The sequence below is a fragment of the Lytechinus pictus genome, chromosome 15, assembly GCF_037042905.1.
Source record: "Lytechinus pictus isolate F3 Inbred chromosome 15, Lp3.0, whole genome shotgun sequence".
Classification (NCBI taxonomy): Eukaryota; Metazoa; Echinodermata; class Echinoidea; order Temnopleuroida; family Toxopneustidae; genus Lytechinus; species Lytechinus pictus.
Window position 1 is genome coordinate 14,600,321 of NC_087259.1, and position 22,346 is coordinate 14,622,666.

General features: G+C 35.8%; 1 protein-coding gene across 2 annotated transcripts; it reads left to right on the forward strand.

The window, feature by feature from the left end:
• The first annotated feature begins 2,680 nt into the window (after nucleotides 1–2,680).
• LOC129277795 (box C/D snoRNA protein 1-like) lies at nucleotides 2,681–21,965 on the forward strand. 2 transcript variants are annotated; one of them, XR_010295832.1, is made up of 11 exons: nucleotides 2,681–2,835; nucleotides 6,210–6,278; nucleotides 6,988–7,094; nucleotides 10,212–10,297; nucleotides 11,100–11,203; nucleotides 11,890–11,958; nucleotides 14,012–14,092; nucleotides 16,451–16,531; nucleotides 18,456–18,580; nucleotides 19,329–20,905; nucleotides 21,097–21,965. XR_010295832.1 is itself a non-coding variant. In XM_054913964.2 (10 exons), exons 1-10 carry the CDS (start codon nucleotides 2,771–2,773, stop codon nucleotides 19,547–19,549), a joined length of 1,008 nt encoding a protein of 335 aa, XP_054769939.2. In that variant the 5' UTR covers nucleotides 2,683–2,770; the 3' UTR covers nucleotides 19,550–21,965. The 2 variants fall into 2 exon arrangements, 1 of the variants encoding a protein (XP_054769939.2); XM_054913964.2 differs by having other exon boundaries at nucleotides 2,683–2,835; nucleotides 19,329–21,965.
• The last annotated feature ends 381 nt before the right edge of the window (nucleotides 21,966–22,346 follow it).

Sequence of the window (22,346 nt, forward strand, 5' to 3'; positions counted from 1 at the left end):
TGAGAAGAATCATGCAAGTAGCTGGTGCTTGAGCTTGCTCAGCTTGGCAAACAAAATTTTCCCTCTGTACAGGGGCGTACCTACGGGGGGTACGTCCCCCCTGAAACAAAACATTCTTCTGAAAAAAAAATGGTATATAGGGCCTAAGTTACAGCATCATTTACATTTCTTGCTTAAGTGTTATACATATTTCAACAACAGTGAGAGCACAGATTTCAAAAGGGAAATTCATAGCAATCACTATGCCTATAATTTTATGTTTTTCACACAAAGGCGGATCCAGGGGGGCGAGGGACCCGCCCTCCTCTATTGGCGGAGCAAAAAAAGGGGAAAAAGGAAGAAAAAAAGAAAAAAAGAAAAGGAAGGGGAAAGAGAAGATGAAAATAAAAGGAGGAAGACGAGTGAATAAAATAAGATGAGGGGATGGCTTGCGCCCAACAAAATCTTACATGTCATTATGTAGATTCGCTCGCGCTTCGTGCTAGCATTGCCTGTTCGATGAGATTCGTATTTTGCTCAATAGGTTGATATGGAGCTTAAAATATCATGTTTTGAAGTCAATATGCAAAACATATTTCAGCTTGGACATCGAGCTTTCATTATTTTTTTTTTTACACATTTATGTTTTAAAGTGCTCTGTAAAATGTCTGTTTTATGGTCTAAAATATCAACATGTTCAGCTCACGCTGCACGGTTGTATAATTTTATTTGCCAAGTTCCTATTGTCCTCGTGTATTCCATAAAGTTCTCAAAATATCCCTTTTCAGGTGTGATTGTTAAAACGTAGGCCTATCAGCTAGCGCTGTGCGCTTGCATTTTTGATGAGTTATGTATACCTCTCTATTTTTTCAACAAGCTACATAAAATCCTCTTTTCATTATAGTTTATTTAAAAAATTCGGCTCGCGATTTGCGCTCGCACTAGTTTGTTAAAATATATTAACCCATGCGTCCTATTCATAATTACAAAATGCTCAAAATGTCCAGTTTTCAGGCCTTAATGTCAACAAATTCCACACTCTCATTAAGCATAATGGATTAATGAATAAGAAAAAAGCATTTTTATGAATTCCTAATAACTAAATTGGCCCTTTTCAGAATGGAATATCGACAGGTTTCATCTCACACTTAGGAATAATAGGAAGATAGTCATCATTTTCATAAGATGACAAATATTAGTATTCTTAGAATGTCCCGGTCGTAAGTCAAAATAATAATTGAAAAATATCATCTCGCGCTTCGCGCTCGCATCATTTATTAAGTGTGATCCACATCCACTTCACAATTTTCCTACACAGTGCTTGAAATAGTGCTTAAGTTGACCTTTTTCAGATCTGAATATCGCGCTTCGAGCTCGCATTATTGATCTTCATGATTAAAAAAAGATATTCAGAATGCCCAGATTCTAGGTCTATGTCTAAAACACGCGCACGCATGTTTATTAAGATACGCCGCTCGTTCTTTAATTAAAATGTGCTTAAATTATCCTGTTTCAGATAAGTCAATAATTTTCTGCTTGCGCTTCACGCTCGGATTATTTAACGTAATTCAAAGATACCCAATTGCCCATCTTATTCAAGATTCACAAAACATGAATAGTAGTTACATACTATTTCTTTTATGATTACAAAAAAGTGCTTAAAATTAACCCCTTTTTTAGGTCGGAATGTCAAAAATTTTCAGCTCGCGCTTTGCGCGCGCATTATTTAATTGTTGAAATACGATCAGGCCAGAACGTTTATTAGAAATTATCTATTTTACATACACATCTTGTTGAGGATCACAGACATTGCACAGAATGTTAAATTTCCAGAATACAAGAAAAAAAAATAGATAAATAGGGCTTAGACCTAGGAGATTTTATGTTGTTTTATAAGAATAAAGCTAAGAAGTGACTGCATGTGAGGACTACCCCTTCAAAGAAACAAACAAAATCAACTTTGAGCGGCCGATCGGGGAACATAATGGGTGAAAAAAATTCGGCACCCCCCTATTAGCGAAATCTGTCACATATATACACACACACAAAAAAAGCAAGGATCGACCCCCAGCTAGTGCCCCCATGAAAACAAAAAGCATAGCCACGCCACTGCCTCTGTAATCCTGTATGCCTAAAGTTTGGTACATTCGATGCAAGGAACGCAAACTACCAAAAGCCTGGAAAATATATAGACTATTTTTTTTCCTTTTCAGGTTAACTTTGTGACTCTAACTGTGCCCCTATTCTATTTGCCATCGTAGAGGTTATGGAGGTTATCTCTTATAGTTTCGAAGTACAACTTTTATGCTGGAAACTGTAGAGGCCTGAAAATATAGTTGCACAGCAAGGAAATCAGACTGATTAAGAAAATATCTTTGAAGCGACAATTAAGACAATTAACGACCATGCAGGCATGCACTAAAATTCACCTTATTCACCTTGGGGGAGGCTCAGATTCCTCCTTTCTTTTCTTCCATTTTTTAAATCTATTGCCTTTTTCCATCCCTTCAAAGTTCGACCATCATTGACCATAGATGCAGAATGTGTGTATATATGTGGAGGGGGGGGGGGGGACTTCCAATGTAAACAGCGGGCATTATGTAGCCGTCCTCAATAATTCGCCGCACCCCAATTGTGTCGCACATGCGTTGAGTTTTCACACAAACGTGCCCATTTCGTCTACATTCGATCGTGTGAATGTGTTCAGTATACAGCAAATGATCGCACATGTGAACAGCTGATTTTTGTTTACCTATTATGTGTCGATAGTCCTCGCCAATTGCTTGTCGAAATGGGTACTGCTGAAGGAGAGAACCTCACACCATTGATACCCATGCCTGCTAAGAATGTAGATAAGTATGTATTGCATTTAAGTGGAATTTTGTCTAGTATTTGGAGTTTTCAATTTGTAAATTTTGTAACAAGAGCCCCACGCATTGCAATTGATGTCAGTACTGTGACTGTGAGCTGCAGATGTTTTTTTAATTTTTTTTTTAAAGAAATGCCACTCCTGCTGTTGTTACTGAGTCCATGTTCATGGTGTTGTATACTCTCTAAAAAAAACTTTCATAAAAAATCTCATAATAAATGTTGGCTGTTGCTGAAACTTTGCTTGTTTTCCAAAAGGCAAATCAAATGGCTGTTCAAAAAAGCTGTTCAGACCATCTCTCTAGTACCAATCACTCCTAGTACCAATGAGGTCCAACATTACATGTATGGACCTCATAGGCGACATCAGTAGTGATTTCACTAGTATTTTGTGTCAGAAATCTTTGTGAAGATGATTATTTTTGTATTTTATCAAAACTACAAGCTATCGTACTGTCTAATCATTACATTTCGATCTCACTAATTGAATACATTGTTAGCAATAAAAAAAATAGAAAGAAATGAAGGGGAACTTACATTTTCACGGCTTTTTCCTGATTTTCTGGGCAACTGCTCCTCTCTTCTGACTCGCGATCGAAGCTGATATGAAGATCACGTGATTCGCGTTCTCGTCAGCTGATCGGTTGGTTATTCTTTTCGTCAGACGTTAATAATATATATTTTATAATGCTAGCATTCATCGCTAATTTAGGTGAAAGAGATTGAAGTTAAACAGCGCCAGGTCGGAATCATAATTATTTTGGAAGAGTGTATTTATACACTCGATCTCATACCTGACGTAGACGGCGCTATTCAACAAATGCACAATCTTCAATATAAAAAATAAAACAGAAAGAACGCCTTGAACACAGGCCAAAATGCCTAACGATTTCTCCGCGGCATTAACAACTATCGTAAAGGGCGCTCCATTTATCAATAAAGATGGATGCTAAGCTGTCTATGGCGACAAAATTTGCCGCAAATATTTACGAAGAATTGTGAGAAATGGTCTGAAAATGCAACAAAAGAACCGGTGAGTACCGATTAAACATTATTAAAGTTTTAAATAGATTATACATACCTTGTAGATTTAGTTTTTAAGGTGATATTAGTGCTTAGTTCTAAGCTAGGGAGGCCCAAACGCGCGTGAGTGGAGTCCCAGTTTATTAGCACGGGTAAGTATTGGGGTGTCGCCTAGAGTGAGTACCAATGAGGTCCAACATTACATGTATGGACCTCATAGGCGACATCAGTAGTATTTTTGGTTAGAAATCTCTGAGAACAGGATATTTATATATTATATCACAAGTACAAGCCATATTCCTTTCTCTTATTTAAATTATAATTTTATAGTGTAAATGCATCGTTAGCAACAACAAAAAATGAAAGAAATGAAGGGGAACTTACATTTTCACAGCTTTTTCCTGATTTTCTGGGCAGCTGCTCTTCTCTTCTGACTCGCGATCGAAGCTGATATGAAGATCACGTGATTCGCGTTCTCGTCAGCTGATCGGTTGGTTATTCTTTTTGTCAGACAATCTTCAATATAAAAAATAAAACAGAAAGAACGCCTTGAACACAGGCCAAAATGCCTAACGATTTCTCCGCGGCATTAACAACTATCGTAAAGGGCGCTCCATTTATCAATAAAGATGGATGCTAAGCTGTCTATGGCGACAAAATTTGCCGCAAATATTTACGAAGAATTGTGAGAAATGGTCTGAAAATGCAACAAAAGAACCGGTGAGTACCGATTAAACATTATCAATTTATTTAATAGAACATATTTAATGACTACAATGTAACAATTTCTAGATAATATTGCTTAGTTCTAAGCTAGGGCGGCCCAAATGCGCGTGAGTGGAGTCCCAGTTTATTAGCACGGGTAAGTATTGGGGTGTCGCCTAGAGTGGTTCAGACACAACTAGCCTGGACTCTGGAGAGTAAAAGCATATACTATACGTAGGCTTACTCTCCATGAAGCCTGGGTCGCACGCACCGATGAATTGGGTAACTATAATGTTGCGCCAAACTGCTAGTTATGTTTAGAATGTTAAGTTAAACACTTATGTAAATGGGCTACAATATTTGTTGGCAACGTTTGGGCAAAAATTGTTAGTTTTTGTCATAAAATGACGCTATAATACAATAAAAATAATCAAAGTAGAAGAGCGTTTTACTTACATGTTATTGTCGCCGTCTTCTTTGTGATTGAATCCTAGCGACGCAACGTGTCCATAGAGGGTGGCAAAATCATGAGCAGTGCCAACTTAGATTTTGAAAAATACTTGCATCGGCCGATAAATTTCATGAATCGTAAAATACTTGCATCGGCCGATAAATTTTAATATACAATTCATGATATTTATCGGCCGATGCAAGAACTGTAAAAACACTTTAAATAATGCGACCAAAATACCACAAACAACCCCCCTCATGACAATCTGCGAACAATTTAACCATGTTTAGAAAAAAATTCAGCTCGATTGAGTGGAAAACCACAGAGAAAAGGCTTTCTAACAAACGGAAGGACACACAAGATTAGCCAAATTATAGTAAGGATGATACTAAAAAATTTATTCTTTCCAGAGCGGATGTCCAATAATTTGTTGAAGGTACACTAAAATTCATTTTCATTTTTTTGAGAAAATGGCATTTAATTTCTTTTTTATAATTTCACGATACATATTATTTATATTTGCCATATGACTGACGCTTGTGGTCTAAACTCTAATGGGGAATGGAGAAAGTCCTATTCATGGCCTTAACCCTTTGAACCCGATAGGCAGGAATACCGGCCTACAGCCATGTGACCTCAAAAACATGGATTCGAAATGTCAGGTGATCTTTTAAAAATGACGTCATCTTTCTAGTACGTGTAGGAATATTTAGTTGATAATTTCAGTCAAGATTGGCAATGATTTCGGAAGGATTTAGCATAAAAAATGGCCAAAATATGCCACTTTTCTGCAGTTGCTCATGTCGTATGTGCGGTAATACACGGCGTAATACGCGGCGAGTCACATGCTTACTATGGGAAGCAATTGATATATCTGACTTTGGTGAAAACAGTGATTTTGAGCCCAAAACGGACACTAAAGTTGGTATTTCTGTTTGTAGACTAGGTCTACGAGAAGGTAAACAACTTCAGCAGGTTCGGTCTGGGTACTAGCGGGGGGAAGATGCCGTTGGGTCTGGAATCATGGGAGTTTGTGAATGTGGTCGATACGTGCAAATTATTCAGGGTATAGGTCACTGCCGCCCCTAATAATTCAGGGTTCAAAGGGTTAATAATATGTGTCCAATGGTCATTCCCGACGATCTCATTTTATCTTTCTTTTCTTTCTAACTTGTTTTCCCAGGAAATGTGAGATGTGCAAGCAGGAACCGTCCAAGTACACCTGTCCAAGATGCCTGATAAAGACATGCTGGTAAGATCCCCAAATTTGATCGAAATTTCTCATTTTGAGTAGGCGGATGACATAAATATAGTGGGGAGGGGGTGCATTTATCTGAAATCAGTTGTAACTTGTATAATTGAATGTCATGTTTCTTTTATAGGATGATATGTGTCACAATTTAACTCGAATTTTTTTTTTTAAAATCAAGGTAGAAAACTCTGTAGAAATTAGCATTTGTTAGAGATATAAATATACAATATAAATACTAATAATGAAAATATAGTTCTTGTACAGCGCATATCGCATTATGATTATAACGTTTCTATCATTACCCCGGCTTTAGCTTGGCGGTCATAATGACTTACAGTGCACACGCATTTCAGGGAACTAATTCCTACCAGGTACCCATTTACCTCACCCGAGTCCGGTGCAGCACAATGTGGATAAATTTCTTGCTGAAGGAAAACGATGCCACAGCTAGGATTTGAACCCATGACCCTCTGTTTCGAAGACCGAAGACTAATCCACTTGGCCACAATGCTCCACATATGAAATTCGAGGAATGATATTCGGACAAAATATCACACCATTTCTTGCAGACTTATCATGGTGGTATACGATAATACAAAGATAGTATTGGATTTGATTGGCTGCTGACCCCTGTTACCATGGCAAAGTTTTCATTTATATGCCATTCCACTAACTTATGAAGAATATGCTGTCTATTTCCTCTCTACAGCCTATCATGTGTGAAGACCCACAAGTCTCAGAGAGGATGTTCTGGTGTTAGAGATAAGACTGCATACGTTCCTATCAAGAAGTTCACAGAGGATCACCTTTTGAGCGGTAAGTTAAGCTCTTATTTTCCAGAATAGTTGAGTGCAAGAGTTCAAGAATAAAGTTATAGTATTGAGTTCAAATTGTAGAGGAATCTACATGAGGGCATTTTCACCACAGATGGACACAGAGGCAAAAAAATCAAGTTGATATTCATGTCAAATGCTTTATGTTTTTTAATAAAACTAGACCTGAAGTTACTGAGACAAAAAAATTTCCGACTCTGGCAGCCATTTTTTATTTCAAAATGGCTGCCAAAATATGGATACAAATTAGTGTTGAAAATAGTATATTGATACATATTTTGTTTTGACAGATTTTTAAAGAACAGTTTTGATCATGTTGTTTTCGCCTGTGATTTAGCTTGCTATTATAACACTTTTTAAAATCCCACAGAAAGAAACACCAGTAATTTATTCATCTGATAAAAAAACATTGATGAAGTATGTGATATGGTATGTAATGTCAGTTACCGAAAACATGATTTTTTTTTTCTCATTTCCTGGAAAAGAGGATATATTATATGAAACTTGGTAGATTTCCTCTCTAGGTAACACCCCTCCCTTCTACACCAAAATGAAAGATTACCAATTAAAGATGAAGCCATAGGGTACCATTAAATATATGTAATGTCAGTTACCAAGTGGAAAATGTAATGTCAGTTACCGAGATGTAATGTCAGTTACCATGATAAAACGTTGGTTACCAATATTGAAATGCAAATATGTGGTCAATTTTATGGTGAAGAAATATTGTATACTTGTTATTTAAGTCTTTCACTTTAAAAGTCACAACAGAAGGAGCTTGCTATTGACTTTTAAAAGGTATAGTTCACAAGGAATACTATATGAAATTATGAAGGAAGTTGCATTCCCATTGTGCAAAAAAAAATTACTATGAAATTGTTTTGTACATGCGCTTACCAAGTACCTAATTGTTTGTATCAGACAATTTTTTGTTTGGTTTTCGGGGGGGGGGGGGGGGTAGGGGGTACTTTTCCCAACCTATTGCCTAAATCTGCAACATTTTTTAAGCTTAACATTGTGATGAAGGGGATTTCCAGGGTCCCTTTTTTAGTTTCTAGGATTCTTTAGAGCATTGCCTCGCTAAAAGTAAATTCCTGGTTTTTATACCTGTTAGTATGTGGATGTGTGATACAATTTTGTTTTTGGTTTACAAGTAGATGAAAAGTGAAATTTGACAGTTCTGATCAATGTTGCATGGATCTAGTAAAACTGTGTTTTCTTTTTCTAATTTACAAATAGTTCAGTTTCAGTTTAGAAGCTGGAGTTTATTTTTTGTTGACAGCTTAAAAAAGAAATTAGCAAAGAAAATGATTAAACAAATTATGAAGAGAATTGAAATCCTACAGATATGAACAAGCATTGCTTGTACTGACCAGAATAGAAATCAATAAAACTACATGGCTGCATGAGATTCGGGGGAGGGGTACGTGAAGCCTAGGGGAGGAGACCCTTATTCATTTTGCCTTTTTTGAGGGGAGGGGGAGGTTGGAGAAGGAAAAGGTTTAAAAGGTCAATATAAAACTGATGAATATATTATGGGTGTATAGTCAGAAAAATCCATGTGTACAGTCAATGCAATATTAAATTACTATAGGAAAACATGTAGCTGCTATGACCCCACCCCCCCCCCCGAGTAAGTAAAACATACATTTCTTATCTTTTGATAATTAAAAATTGTGAAGTATTATGAAACTTTTATGATTTTAAAAAGCCTTACATATAAGTACCAAGAAAATTATGCTTTTGAAAATCATATAGCACTGGTAAATGTTAATGTGTATTGTCAGTTACCGAGTAATGATAAAAATTGTCACATCAAAGAAAGGAATTAAGAAAAAGAAAAAGTTTATTCATTTAAATGTTCCTAGAAACTTGGGTATACTTCCACATCAAGCTCACTTTCAGGTGAAGCCCTGCACAGAAGATACAATGCAATGATTCCACACATTTGACTTCCATGTGTTTTCTCTATGGCATATTAAGTGTAATGTCAGTTACCGTAATGTCAGTTACCAGCATGGTTGTGGAAAAATTATCATAGCCCCCAAAAGACAAAAACGAATTGTTTAATATTTTGACACATCTTAACCTAGTAACGGAGGTATACTTACATATTCAAATTATTACTCTATCTACTCAGGGACATGAGATATTTAAATTTTAATGAACACCATGAAATTGCATGTCCTTTTGCGTAATGTCAGTTACCGACACATTTTTGCTTGCTGATGCGTAAAAAAATGTGGTTACATAGGAAAACTTAGTATCAGAGTATACAGCAAGGCTCACTTTATTAACTCTATCAAAAGCAAACTCCCATCATTTATTGTTTTAGAGATACACACAATGAAAGGTGTGAAAACATTGTGCCGTGTAATGTCAGTTACCGTGAAAATGCCCATGATCATTCATTTACATTTACATTTGACTAAAATAAAATGAAAATTCACAATGATTGTTTTCACCTTCCCACAACATGAGTTCCCATTTAAACTCTCAGAATTGTTTACATTTTTATTTCAAACTTCTTCACAATGTATTTTGTGTTCTTCAGCAATACAGTAGTTGAACTGTTCCCATTCTTAAAAGAAAAAACAAGAATATTGAGAAGTAGACCTGAATCAAACAGGTCAGTCCACCAGTTCCCAACCAAATCTGCTGGTTACTGATGCAATTTCCAGCAACGTGCACTGATCAAGTAAAGAAATACGTAGGAAATTCATTTCACAATTGACCAATTTATAACATATATTCCCTAGAAGTTTCATTTTATGTTATATTTTAATCAATCAAATGGGACTAAGGAAATGAGCTTACCAAATTCCATGCAGGACTTGTCAATTTTCTTGCTTTAATTGATCTGCCCACGATGTTACAATATTGTTGCATTCTAGGTGGACATGCTGCTATGTGGATTAATTATGAGTTGCAAACACAACAAACAGAAATGTGGTCATGCGCGTACATAAAGCATCAGTGTCAAACAGTTATGGGCCGATAAGTTCAAGTGAGAAATTCGAATAAGCATAGAATGATTTCAACAATCATTCATTATGTAGGAAATTCTTAATTAGATGTTCTACTTCATTTTCATTTCCAGATTACCGATTGTTAGAAGACATAGACAGGAAGCGTTATTCTGCTCAGCAAGATGTGAAAAGCAAACCAGGCTACTTGAACTTTAGAGTGAGTTTCAAATATTGCATCTATTGTGTAACCCCCCCCTTTGAATAGTTTAATATCTTGTATACATCAAAATTACCTTATAATGGTGAATAAAATATGTGTTTATGACCCCCAGAAGTCAAATTATGATCCAACAAGTTTTAGCTTCCACTTCTAAAATGTCCACAAAGACTCCCTGTCCAGGAAGACTACACCCCCCTTTTACTGTGGCTTTGCATAAAGCATTATTAAAAATATAAAAAGAGCCTGGTCATACTGATCATAGAGACCACTTTGTTTATTCTACTTCAGTAGACTTTACTGACAGCTTTTACTATATACATGGGTGCGTCGTGGTCTACTAGTGGTTAAGACTCTCGCCTTTCAATCTGAGGGACGTGGGTTCGATTCCCAACCATGGCGTGTTTTCCTTCAGCAAGAAATTTACCCACATTGTGCTGCACTCGACCCAGGTGAGGTGAATGGGTACCCGGTAGGAAGAAAATCCTTGAATGCTCATGCGCCCGATCAAGGTAGCCGTGCTAAAGCCGGGTAATTGGGATAATTATAACATAGTCAAAGCAGGGCCCGCTGGGAGAACAGTTTACAGAACTGAAGTGACTACCCTGGGTGAAATATGACATTATTATTATACACCATATATAAAAAAAAATTAATCTACCTATGAGATTGCATTAGATTAAGTAAAACTTGAATTGTCACCTACGAGAACCAGGAATTCCCTACAAAGCCTATGTGAATCAGAGAACTTAAGGTTTCTATAAAGGGATAAATACCAGTTTTCATTGAAATTCGATTTCAGTGGAAGCTTGTGATTAAAAAGGCAGCTGAGAGAGGTGTAAGGCTGAGACTGTTACCACATTTCTTCTCGAAGCACAAAGAAAACTCCACAACATTTTTAAAGAAGTAAGTTTTACCACTCCTATCTTTCTCTTTGGCTTTTGATGGTGTTTCAAGTATCTGTGATACAAATGTGATGCGACTAAGCTTATCAAGCTTAGTCACATCAAGCTTTATGGGGGCGTCGTGGTCTAGTAGTTATGACTCTCGTCTCTCAATCAGAGAGACGTGGGTTCGATTCCTAGACATGGCGTGTTTTCCTTAAGAAATTTACCCACATTGTGCTGCACTTGACCCAGGTGAGGTGAATGGGTTCCCGGTAGGATTTATTCCTTGAATGCTTTAGCGCCTATATGGCGGCTCAGCTACAGCCGGGGTAATAATATGATACCAAGTATCAAGCGCAATCGAGTATATGCAATTATAGTTGTTGCACTATATAAATGGACCATATTAGTATTATTGTTATCTATATAAATGATAATAATTATTTCTAATTTGCACTTTCTCATGAATCATCACTCACGGTGCTACACATATGAGAACAAAAAAATTGAAAGGAGACCCTCCCCCCATCTTAAATTTTGTACAATCCAAGCTATTGGCCGACTTCATGAAGCTTGTTATGAGTGGGTGTCACAGATCTATGACAAAACTACATAAACATAAAACATATCGCCAATAAATTGCCGATATTGTAGGAAGCAACTGTTACAGTTCTTTCACATTTTATTTGATGTTTATTCTCCCAGACCCAAGGTGTTAGCTTGGCATGTGAAGTGGATTTTTCCTCTTTCTGGTGCTGAATTCACAGACATAAGGTAAGAATATTTATCTCTTAGTGGGCCATTTTTCTCATGAATTCTTTCATCTTCATTCTTTGATTTGTTTGCGAGATAAACCTGTATTTACCTATTTTACTAGGTCACAAAGACCCTGTTTGGTGTTTAGCCGTTGTTTTAATGTTTCATTGCCCAGTGCTGATTTCAACCATGTAATATGAGACCATACTACGTGCGTATTCGAGCATCGTGCTGAGCACTACTATTTTCCTGTCAATTTCAGTGGCAAAATGCGCATTCTTGACTGTAATCATTGTGATGTCATGAATGACTTCTTTTCAAAAACCACTCTCAAAATGCAGTGTTTCCATTTTTTAGTTTTTGATTAGTTTTTTTTTTAATTCCCCGTATTTTGCATAATATAAGGATATACTTTAAAAGAGATAAATCATTACACCCAGCTTTGTTTACAAATTATAATTTCCTCCTATTAAAGCCTCTTTATTTACTATTTATTGTCCACGGCGGACCGCATTTGCATATTAATGAGTCAGAAAGAAGAGGATCGAGGGTATTTGAATTCCAGTTCATCGTGATTTAGCCATGAACCAGAATAGCCTGGTGGTTATGTCGCTGCCCGGAAAGCAGTAGATGGCAGGTTCGAATCCCACTGGTTCCAATTTTTTCTTACTTATGATTTTCATTACAGATCGAGCATGTGATCTTAAACACATAGGAGAAATGCTGAAAATTTGTTTACAAATTACACCCAGCTTGTTCTTATGAAATACAAGAAATATCTATGTTCCGGATCCATATTACGTGAACAAGCAGGGTGTACTGTTTCTAATGATCTCTCTTGTTCTTTGAAAACATTTCCATTTTAGATAAAGATCAATTCCTAGACCCTGTGACATATAATGTAATAGCAATGGTAACATTGCTCAACGACCGGTCTATAAAAAAAGATTTCCGCATTACAAGTCTATCCGCTTTTAATAAAGAAAAATATTGTGGGACAGCAGGAATCTTATTAACTTAGGCAAAATTTACCTCAGAAGAAACATGTAACACATTTGCAAATCTAGTCAGAAAAAATGCTTTGGTTTGACTTTAATGGAATGCCAACTCGTGCAGAGTCCACTGTTTTAATAGATGATGGTAGAAGATGCAGCTATTTTTTTTGTGTTCATTCACATCACACCTTTTGTGGTTGAAGGTACATATCAATCATCATAAATAAGTTTTGTAATAAACAATAATATGGACGGGATATAAAATATGATTATGAGCTCATTGAATTATTAAAATAATAAAAATATTTGTGAATTAAAAAAAAATATTCAGTGTACTATATCAGTGAGAAATCACATGTTGGAATTCATAAACCTAGGAAATAAGGAGGATTGTTTGACAGATAACTTACTTTCAAACTAGTTATTAAAGATGGTCTCATTTAGTTACAAAGTAACAGCACAATATTTCACAACTTGCTTGAGTAAATTCAGGTGGTATGCCTGTATTATTTGAATTTATATGAAATAATAGTATGCAGATATTGCATCACATTCACTTGTACATTGAATTATAGATTTGTTGTTCAAAACCTTGTTTCTAGGTTTCTAAGCAAGAAACATCTATAAATTCAAATCACTTGGTAAACAAAATATTTGTTGATTTGTAAATTGCATGTATTATTTATTTTCTGTTTGGAATAAAGTGTTAGAGATTTTCACGTATTCTGCTTTTACTGATGTTTTTTATTAGTAGTATTTTAATAGCTTTGTAGTTATCAATGGGTCGTGTGGTCCAGTTTTAGAGCATTGGACTCATAGTCGAAAGGTTGTGAGTTTGAATCCCCACTCTGCCATTGTCTCCACTTTGATAAAAAGGCCCAAGAGTAATACCTGTCGTCTATAAGGTCAGCCATTATGACTGATTAACCTAGACGTGAAATGTTTCCTAGGTAAATAGCTATATACCAGCTTGGCGTTTACCAGCAAAATGCTGTCCTGCTGAGTTCCTACTGGAGTTACCATAAACAGAAACAGAATCCTAACATATATTTCTATGTTTTTCATCCCATTGCAAGGCTGAACGAGGACGTCATTTTGAGAGAAGCGTTAGACAAGTATCTTCATCCTCAAAAAGCCGATCCTGTCATCCTTCAAAGGTAGGTCTTTGCAGATATAATCAGATTGAATTAGACATTTCAAAGATTCACATTCCATTTTGAAATGTTATCACTGTTGAATGGCCAACATGTTTATCTAGTAGATCAAAATATGAAGTGCTTTGACACCACAAGGAATAGGCACTTTACCAAATACTCAATGGATTAAATTGGATTCCCTTGCCGCCCTTTCACATGGTACCAAAATCGTAATTTGATTGATGATTTCAGTGAAAAATCATTCTAATGACAAATTTTTTGCACGTGTGAAACCAAACTAGAATCCCGAATGCTAAACACAATCACAAATTCAAATTCTACTCCGAAGGTGAATTCCGGTTAAGTTTCACTCAAATTATGGTAAGAATTTTACATCTGAAACTCTTGACCGCCAAAACATCTTTTTTGGGGGCGGAGCTTACGTGATCTTTCAAGCACTGCCATAGATAATACAATTGTCGTGCACTCATCATATTGCGATGCATTGCTTTGATTGACAAGTCAAGGACAATTCCACATTCGCTAGGGAATTCGAATTCAAATCACATTTTTGAGTGAGCGTGTGAATGGTCAGATGATTTTTGCAATAATCATTACAATGATGATTCCAGATTCTCGTGTGAAAAGGCCCTTAGATTCATTTATTTTGATAGGCAAGCATTCAGATATTTAATGTATGTACTTTTTAAAGGGGACCCTACCGTGAGATTATTTTGATTTTACTGAAAGCCAATAATTCCAGCTAAATAGTAAAAGCTTTATCAAAATCAGATAAGAACATGACAAAGTTTCACTTTGAAGTATGCATATATTCTCTATCTATATTTAAAAGAAAGCAGTAAATATGGCTGTGGAAAAAGGACGTGGAAGAGAGTGGCACAAGCCATGTTTCCATATGTATTTTTATGAATTTGAAAAATATAATGCAATTTGCAAGAAAGCAAGCTTGCCAAGCCAAGGAATATGTAACAATGGCGATGTGCATTTTTGGTAGATAGACAAACAATGGAAAAAATAACTGATCTAGTGAAAACAGTTATAAGTAAAAAATTACACGGGGGGATGGTGGGGCTCATGGCGATTTTGCCCCCAGTATGCTCAAAAGTGTCCTAGAAATTAAAAAAGAGTCCCAAAGAACATGGATGTGTTCCTTTTATAGTAGTTTCAAATGTGAAAAATTATTACTTTCACAGTTGTTGACCTTCTTATAAAATACTTGAGCAAAATCATCAGCTTCAAAGCAACTGGAGAAATTGATCAATCCTCCAAGACCCATATTTCATCCTTTATCCTTTTTTACCTCTTAGATTTTGCAATCTTGTTCTTATGTGGTTTTTTTTTCCATTTTGAGCTGATCACACTTCAAAATATAATATGTCTTCTGAATCTCACCTCCCACTTTTCGGGAAGCTTAACAATTGACACAGTTATGTTACATTTAAGCCCTAAAGCCACAGCATACCCCCAAAGTATAGGTCACTGGGATCACCTTTCGATAACCCTCGGGTCAAATTTGAAATGGAGACAGTCCGCTGCTACTCGATATTCATTTCATGTTTTTAAAGAGTTTAACCTAAGGAGGATTGTGTCATTTGTAGCTTATCTCTGTCATCTATGCTTTGATGTAAAGGCAGAAGGAACTACAATATGATTGGATAAGCTTGAGCAATATTGCCTTCCTGTTTCTTGTTTAGTTACATGAATATAAATTGTTTGATTTGATTGATAACCGCTTTTCGACTTATTGGTCGATTGTAATCTGCCATGAGCTGTTATCTTTGACCCCATTTACCCATTTGATATGTGGTTTAAGGTGCCTAAAATGATTGCTTTTAATTGCAGTTGTACTCATTCTGCAAGGCTTAATGAATTCAATATCACCCAAGGCCACTTCTGTGTATGTCCTGACTGGCCTTTCATTCGCCCTCGAGATTTGTTGTGGGTTTTTTTATTGTTTCTTATTTGAGCTGTATAAGCCAATGTGTCCATTAGGAAAAATGACTTAAGTTTCAAAATATAGAATTTCAGGCCTGATGCTATATGAAAAGAAATTAATATATATCAAATATGGCATAAAGTTCATTCCACAACCATTTGTGCTTTTTCTGGATGTGTTTATCAAAGAATATTTTTAACATGGAATGAGGAAAGAAATATTAAACATATCACTGGTATTCCAATATTTGTTTGAGACAAAGTTATGATGATTGATGTGAATATTTCTAAAATGCAATACAAGTTCATGACAAGGAACATGAAATCGTTTTTTATTGTGTGTCACATTTGAAACAATGGCCATCAAAATGCATTACATTATTTTGGTGAGATTTTTAATTTTTTTAAACTTATCTCTGACAGATTAAAGAAGTACTGTTCCAGAGGAATGGATGATGTAATGGTTTATCTGAAGGTTGAGGACACACCTGCTAACACTGTAAGGTATGTTGAAAAACAAATGAAATTTTTATTGCCAAGTTAATCCATAGAATCGGTGTCTCCTTTCACTGTTTATCTTGCATTGTCCTTTTATTCAAATTGATTGATTGATTGATTGATTTCATTTATTTTCCATTAAAAATATACAAGGTCAAGAATATACAAACAAACATTACAAAGTATAAAAATGAGACATTATACATATGACATATCATACACATACTTTAACAAAATACACAACAGTTCATTATATGCATATATGTATATATATATCAGGAAAATTGGATGCCCATGAAAGCAGTATGCTTGTTATGTTGGGTCACCCCAAAAAATATATTAATCGGTAAATGATAGAATACAAAATACAGTTATTTGAAATACTGAACGGATAAAACTTCTATCAATGATAAAGATATATTGCATTTATATGATACTTACAACTAATAACCCCCCCCCCCACCATGCATGTATGTATGTAAGTATGTAAAGAACAGTTATGTACATATTAATAAGCGTCAAGGAGTTTCCTTTTTAACTGTTGTTTGAATGAAGATGATAAAGAAGAGTTTCTAACATTCATTGGTAAAGAATGCCATATGTCTGGACCAGTGTGGCGAATAGACCTACGTGCTGTGGTTGTGATTGGATTTGCTAAATGAAAATTGAATGAATTTCTTGTGTCATAGGAATGAATATCACGATTGAGTGTAAACATGGTATGAAAATAATTGGGTAGCATATTCTGTGTTAGGTTATACATGAATATTCCGATTTGTAATTTATTAATATCATGAATTTTTAAAAGACCGAGATTTTTTAATATAGGATTTGTGTGTGCTAGATAATGAGATTTTGTGCATAGTCTAATAGCTTTCTTTTGGATTAATAATATCGAATCTAGGTGTGTTTTGTTCCCAGTTCCCCATACGATATTGCCATATGACAAATATAATAAATTAAATGATTTATATAAAAGTAAAAAAGTAAAAAATTAAACTAGTTTTTTCCCTCGAAATATTAGCAGAAATGGAAAAAAAATCTCTGTAAATATTCTGATTAAAATATGGTATATTGTGCTGTTTCTGATGTGTGTGTGTGAGTAACTAAAGTTTTCCTATTCATTATGCTCTCTTAACTGATAATAAAGTGAAGTATGTGATCACTGTTTACATGTGCGGATAGGCTTTCCAAAAGTATTTTTGAAATTGTTAAATTTTGATCAATACTTTATCCATTTTATCTTCATAGTTTCCAATTGGTAAGTAGACAAATTGGCCATAGTAAACTTGAATAAGACCATGTAGAATTAGACCAAACGGAAAGAAGTGGTTGTAGACCACATTTTATCCACACTGTGCTGCACTCGACCCAGGTGCAGACCTGCCAACCAGTACGTTTTAGGCGTATATAGGCGTTTTTTCTTTTAAAAATATGTTTTTTGTAAAAAAAAAAAAAAAAACGTACACAAATATGGTTTTTAGATCAATGTAATTTCAGGTAACTTGTTTTTTTTCAATCGTTTTGTTAAAACCAGGGTGAAGATATACACATGTTTCAATGTTTTCTTTTTCATCTGCAAGAGCAGTCCGCATTTTAGCTTGCATGCAGCTTGAGCGCCGCGATGAGCGAGTGCGCCAAGCATTTTATTATGAAATACACTTTTTTGGGGGAAAATACTGTTTTTTTAATCACAGAATACAGTTTTTCATTCCCAGAGGTTGGCAGGTCTGCAGGTGAGGTAAATGGGTACCGGCAGGAAGTAATTTCTCAAAAAGCTGTGCGCACCGGAATCGGTAGACTAGCTTAGCCGGGGTAATATAGGAGCGCCTTGAGCACCTAGCAAGGTGGATACGTGCGCTATACAAATCCTATACTATTATTATTAGACCAAGTGGCAATTTACCAATATTCTTTCTTCAACTTGCAGGTACCACAGCATAGGTTTAGATAGGACTCTTGGTGCTAACCTAAAAGGGAAGATTGTTGTAGAGTACCCAACATTCCATGTTGTATTACGAGAGAATGCTGAAGATTATCATTGGCATGATGATGGTAAGTAACGTGTATCTTTGGTGTTAATCTCAGAGGCAAGATTGTAGTAGAGCACCCTATATTATATGTTGTAGTACAAGATAACACTGAACAATTACATGACAGTGGTAAAGCAGGGCATAGCTTTGGTGTTAACCCTTGGTGTTAACTTCCTTAAAGGGAAGATTGTTGTAGAGTACCCTACATTCAATGTTATACTACGAGAGAACGCTGAAGAGTATCAATGGCATGACAGTGGTAAGTAAAGCGAAGCGTTGGTGGTAATGCTTGGTGTTAACCCTTGGTGTTAATTTCAAAGGGAAGATGGTTGTAGAGTACCCTACATTCCATGTTGTACTACGAGAGAATGCTGAAGATTATCAATGGCATGACAAAGATATATTTGGTGTTAACCCTTGGTGTTCATTTTAAAGGCAAGATTGTAGTAGAATACCCTATAATATGTGTTTCATTAGAAGATGATACTCAACAGTAACAATGTACACCGACCTGATTGCCTGAAATATTTCATAAGAAGAGGGAAAATGTATTTCATAAAGAAAAACAATAATAATAATAATAGAACAGCTTTTGTATAGCACATTACACCTTACAAAGGTCTCAATGCGCTTTAAGGAAAAAAAAAAGATGAGGGAAAGCTGCTGGTAATGCTTTGTTAATATTCTTTTCAGTTAAATAAATGTTTTCAATGCAGATTTAAATTGCCCCTAGCACATTTCTGACACATTTCTTCCTATATGTTTTACAGATAATGAATCCCATCCAAGTTCTTCAGAATCAAGTGGTAACTCAACAGATCTAAACCTGACCAAGGAAGAAAAGGATATTGGAGAAAAGGAAATACTTCCAGGAGAATCAACGTCACATCGAGAAGATGATAGGACTCAGCCTACCAATATACAGGACCAAAATATAGATGATGGTCCCCCGGAAGAAACACCATCACACCAAGTGGAAGATACCAGATGAAAGTGAACAAAATAAGAACTGTAATTTCTGAAGGTTTCCATGGCAAAGAAGGAAAGAGGGTAGAGGTTTCGCGGTACACCATTAATTCTTTTTGTGGGAAAGTATTAGTCCTGAAAATGACCACCCATGATGAAAATGAGTATACATAGCTTTCTTTTACAACTTTTGCTCATTCTCTTATAGTCGGCAAGAAAGCACTTGCTGAAATGTCAAGTTTGGGTAGTCCTTTTGAGGACCAACACATACCCACAAAAGAATACATGTTGTACTGTGACATTAAGAACTGTTGCATTCTTAGGTCAACTTGAAAGGTCATAGATTCACCATTTTTTTTTTTTTCATCATTCATCCCTAAATACATTATCATTCTTATCATGTGTATCAAATTCCAAGAGTTGATACCTTAAATTCAAGGTTTTAAATTGAATTATGTTTCTTAAATATTTTGACTTCAAAGTGAAATTTGTCACCTCCTTTATTGTGTGTGCACTTGCAGTGCGTACAAAGTCTTTTACAGTGGGAAGATGTCACCAGCAGTGACAAACTAAACAGCATTAAATAGAATGGTGTCAAATGTCATGATAATGCCAATATTCTTTCCTTTTCCTTTAACTTTATAATTCATTTATTAAATAAATGTAAGCGAATGAAGTCAGATGGTACTTCTCGAACCCAAAGCCCAATGTCAACCCATCAGTCCTATCTGTCTTACCCTTTAATGTCATAAATACATGTGTACCAAATCACCATTGCATTTGGGCTCAGCTTCATGAAACAGGTTCAAGTCTCAGGTTCATGTACATTCCATCAAAATGCCTACAATGAGTATGTGTTCCATGGAGTGGTCAATAACTAAATCCTGTGACAGTTTTGTGAAATGGGGTCCCTGACTGTTCTGACTCTAGTTGAACATGTCTTTCTGGATTTGTTATGCCTATTCACATATATTTATTGAGAGGATGCCATTTTAGTATGTTTGCTATTGTCTACATACCTTCCAAATAAAGGTTCTTGATGAATTGTGGGCTTGTTAGAAGAGTGCCAGAAATAGCAACAAGTGATAAATGCAAACTAGATTCCAAGTATTTGTTGAACATTGCATAATGAAATACCTTATAATGAAGTACAGTTATCAGGTCCAGGAAAGAACTGTTTATAATTTTAATTACTTTTTTGAGATATGTCTATTTACTTGTTCAATAGTTCATTGCTTTTAACAGTTTTTGTTTCCTCGGGTCTAATAATGATATTAATTAGCCTGAATGAACTATCATTAGGAATCCACTTTGCAAGTATAATATTATATGTTGGGCAAGCTCTTGGGTTGTTTGGAACAACTAACCGCCCTTTCAAACGGTAAAAAAAAATCGTAATTTGAATGATTCCAGTGAAAAATATGGCTAATGACGAATATTTAACACGTGTGAAACCAAACTAGAACGTGATTAGAATCACGAACGCTAATCACAGTCACGATAACAATAGGAATCATCATTACAATGATGATTCAAGATTCATGTGTGAAGAGGCCCTATGATAATTTTTAGGGTGAAGTTCCAACATGCACCAAAAAAAAATAACAAATGCCCATTTCTGATGAAGAACAAAACAAGTTACATCTGCACTGTTGCTGTGGTGTGTGATATTTAAAGTTGCCTGGAAAAAATAGCCTTTATACTATGGATGAATTTAACAGGGGGGGGGGGGGCTAGATGCATTTCTTTGTCGGGTCACGAGTTCTCAATTGTTCGGCATACCATAGAGGTATGCCACGTTTGATGCCACAGGAATTAAATGTATAAGACACCAAATGCTTGATTGGATTTTTCTTGCAGGTTTTGTTGACAAAAAGATTCCTGCCTATAGACTACAGAGTTATTGGCTAGATACAAAAGGAAATATGCTTCTGTAATGATAAAAACTTTCACTGTCTCTGGTCGGGTAATCAAGTTTTTCGCAACTGCAACAGGGACAGATTTAAGGACACGGTAAATGTATTGAAAATGCCCGTCAAATGACAAAGAACAGCTGGGAGGCCTTTGTCGAAAATTGGTAAACGGGAAGAGTAGCTTCATCCTAAGATTCTGAGCTGGCGACAAATTACAAATATGTTGTTTGTCCGGAAGCCATGATGAAATTGCTCTTTTGATTCACCAATTTTTCGACAGACTTCATGGTTGTGCTTGTCATGAAGGGCATTTGACAATATATTTTCTATGTTCTTGAATCCGTCGTGCGTCATGGAAACGAAACTCCCTGATATGAGCAGACACATAGCTCACTTTTACAAGGGGACAGCAATCATATTTCCTCTTGTAAATAAATGAACTCAAATTATTTTCATTATTGTTTTTGTAATAAGGATTACGTGAAAGTTAATAAATTTACGTGAAAGTTGCTTCTTTTATATTCAACACTTGGAAATGAGTAAGTGATTATATTTTTTTCTTCCAAAAAAGGAAAGGTGATTCAGTGATTGGAGGGAGAGAAAGAAAGATAGAATGGAGACAAACAAAGGGAGATGGAGAGAGAGGGGGGAGCAAGAAAAGGGGAGGGGTGAATGGACCAATAGAAATAGAAACCTAGGTAAAAAGAAAGGAGAGGAGAGAAACAAAGAAAGATGGGAAAGACGGAGAGGGAAGACGGAAACTAGCAGAGCTAGAGTAAGGTGAGAAAAAAGAATGTGGGGGGGGGGGTAAGATTAGGCGGGTTAGGTAATTCACGAAAAATGTAAAATAAGATGAATGGTGGATTTGATGGGGAATCATGATTTTGAGCGATTCCCCGGCCAGTTCTG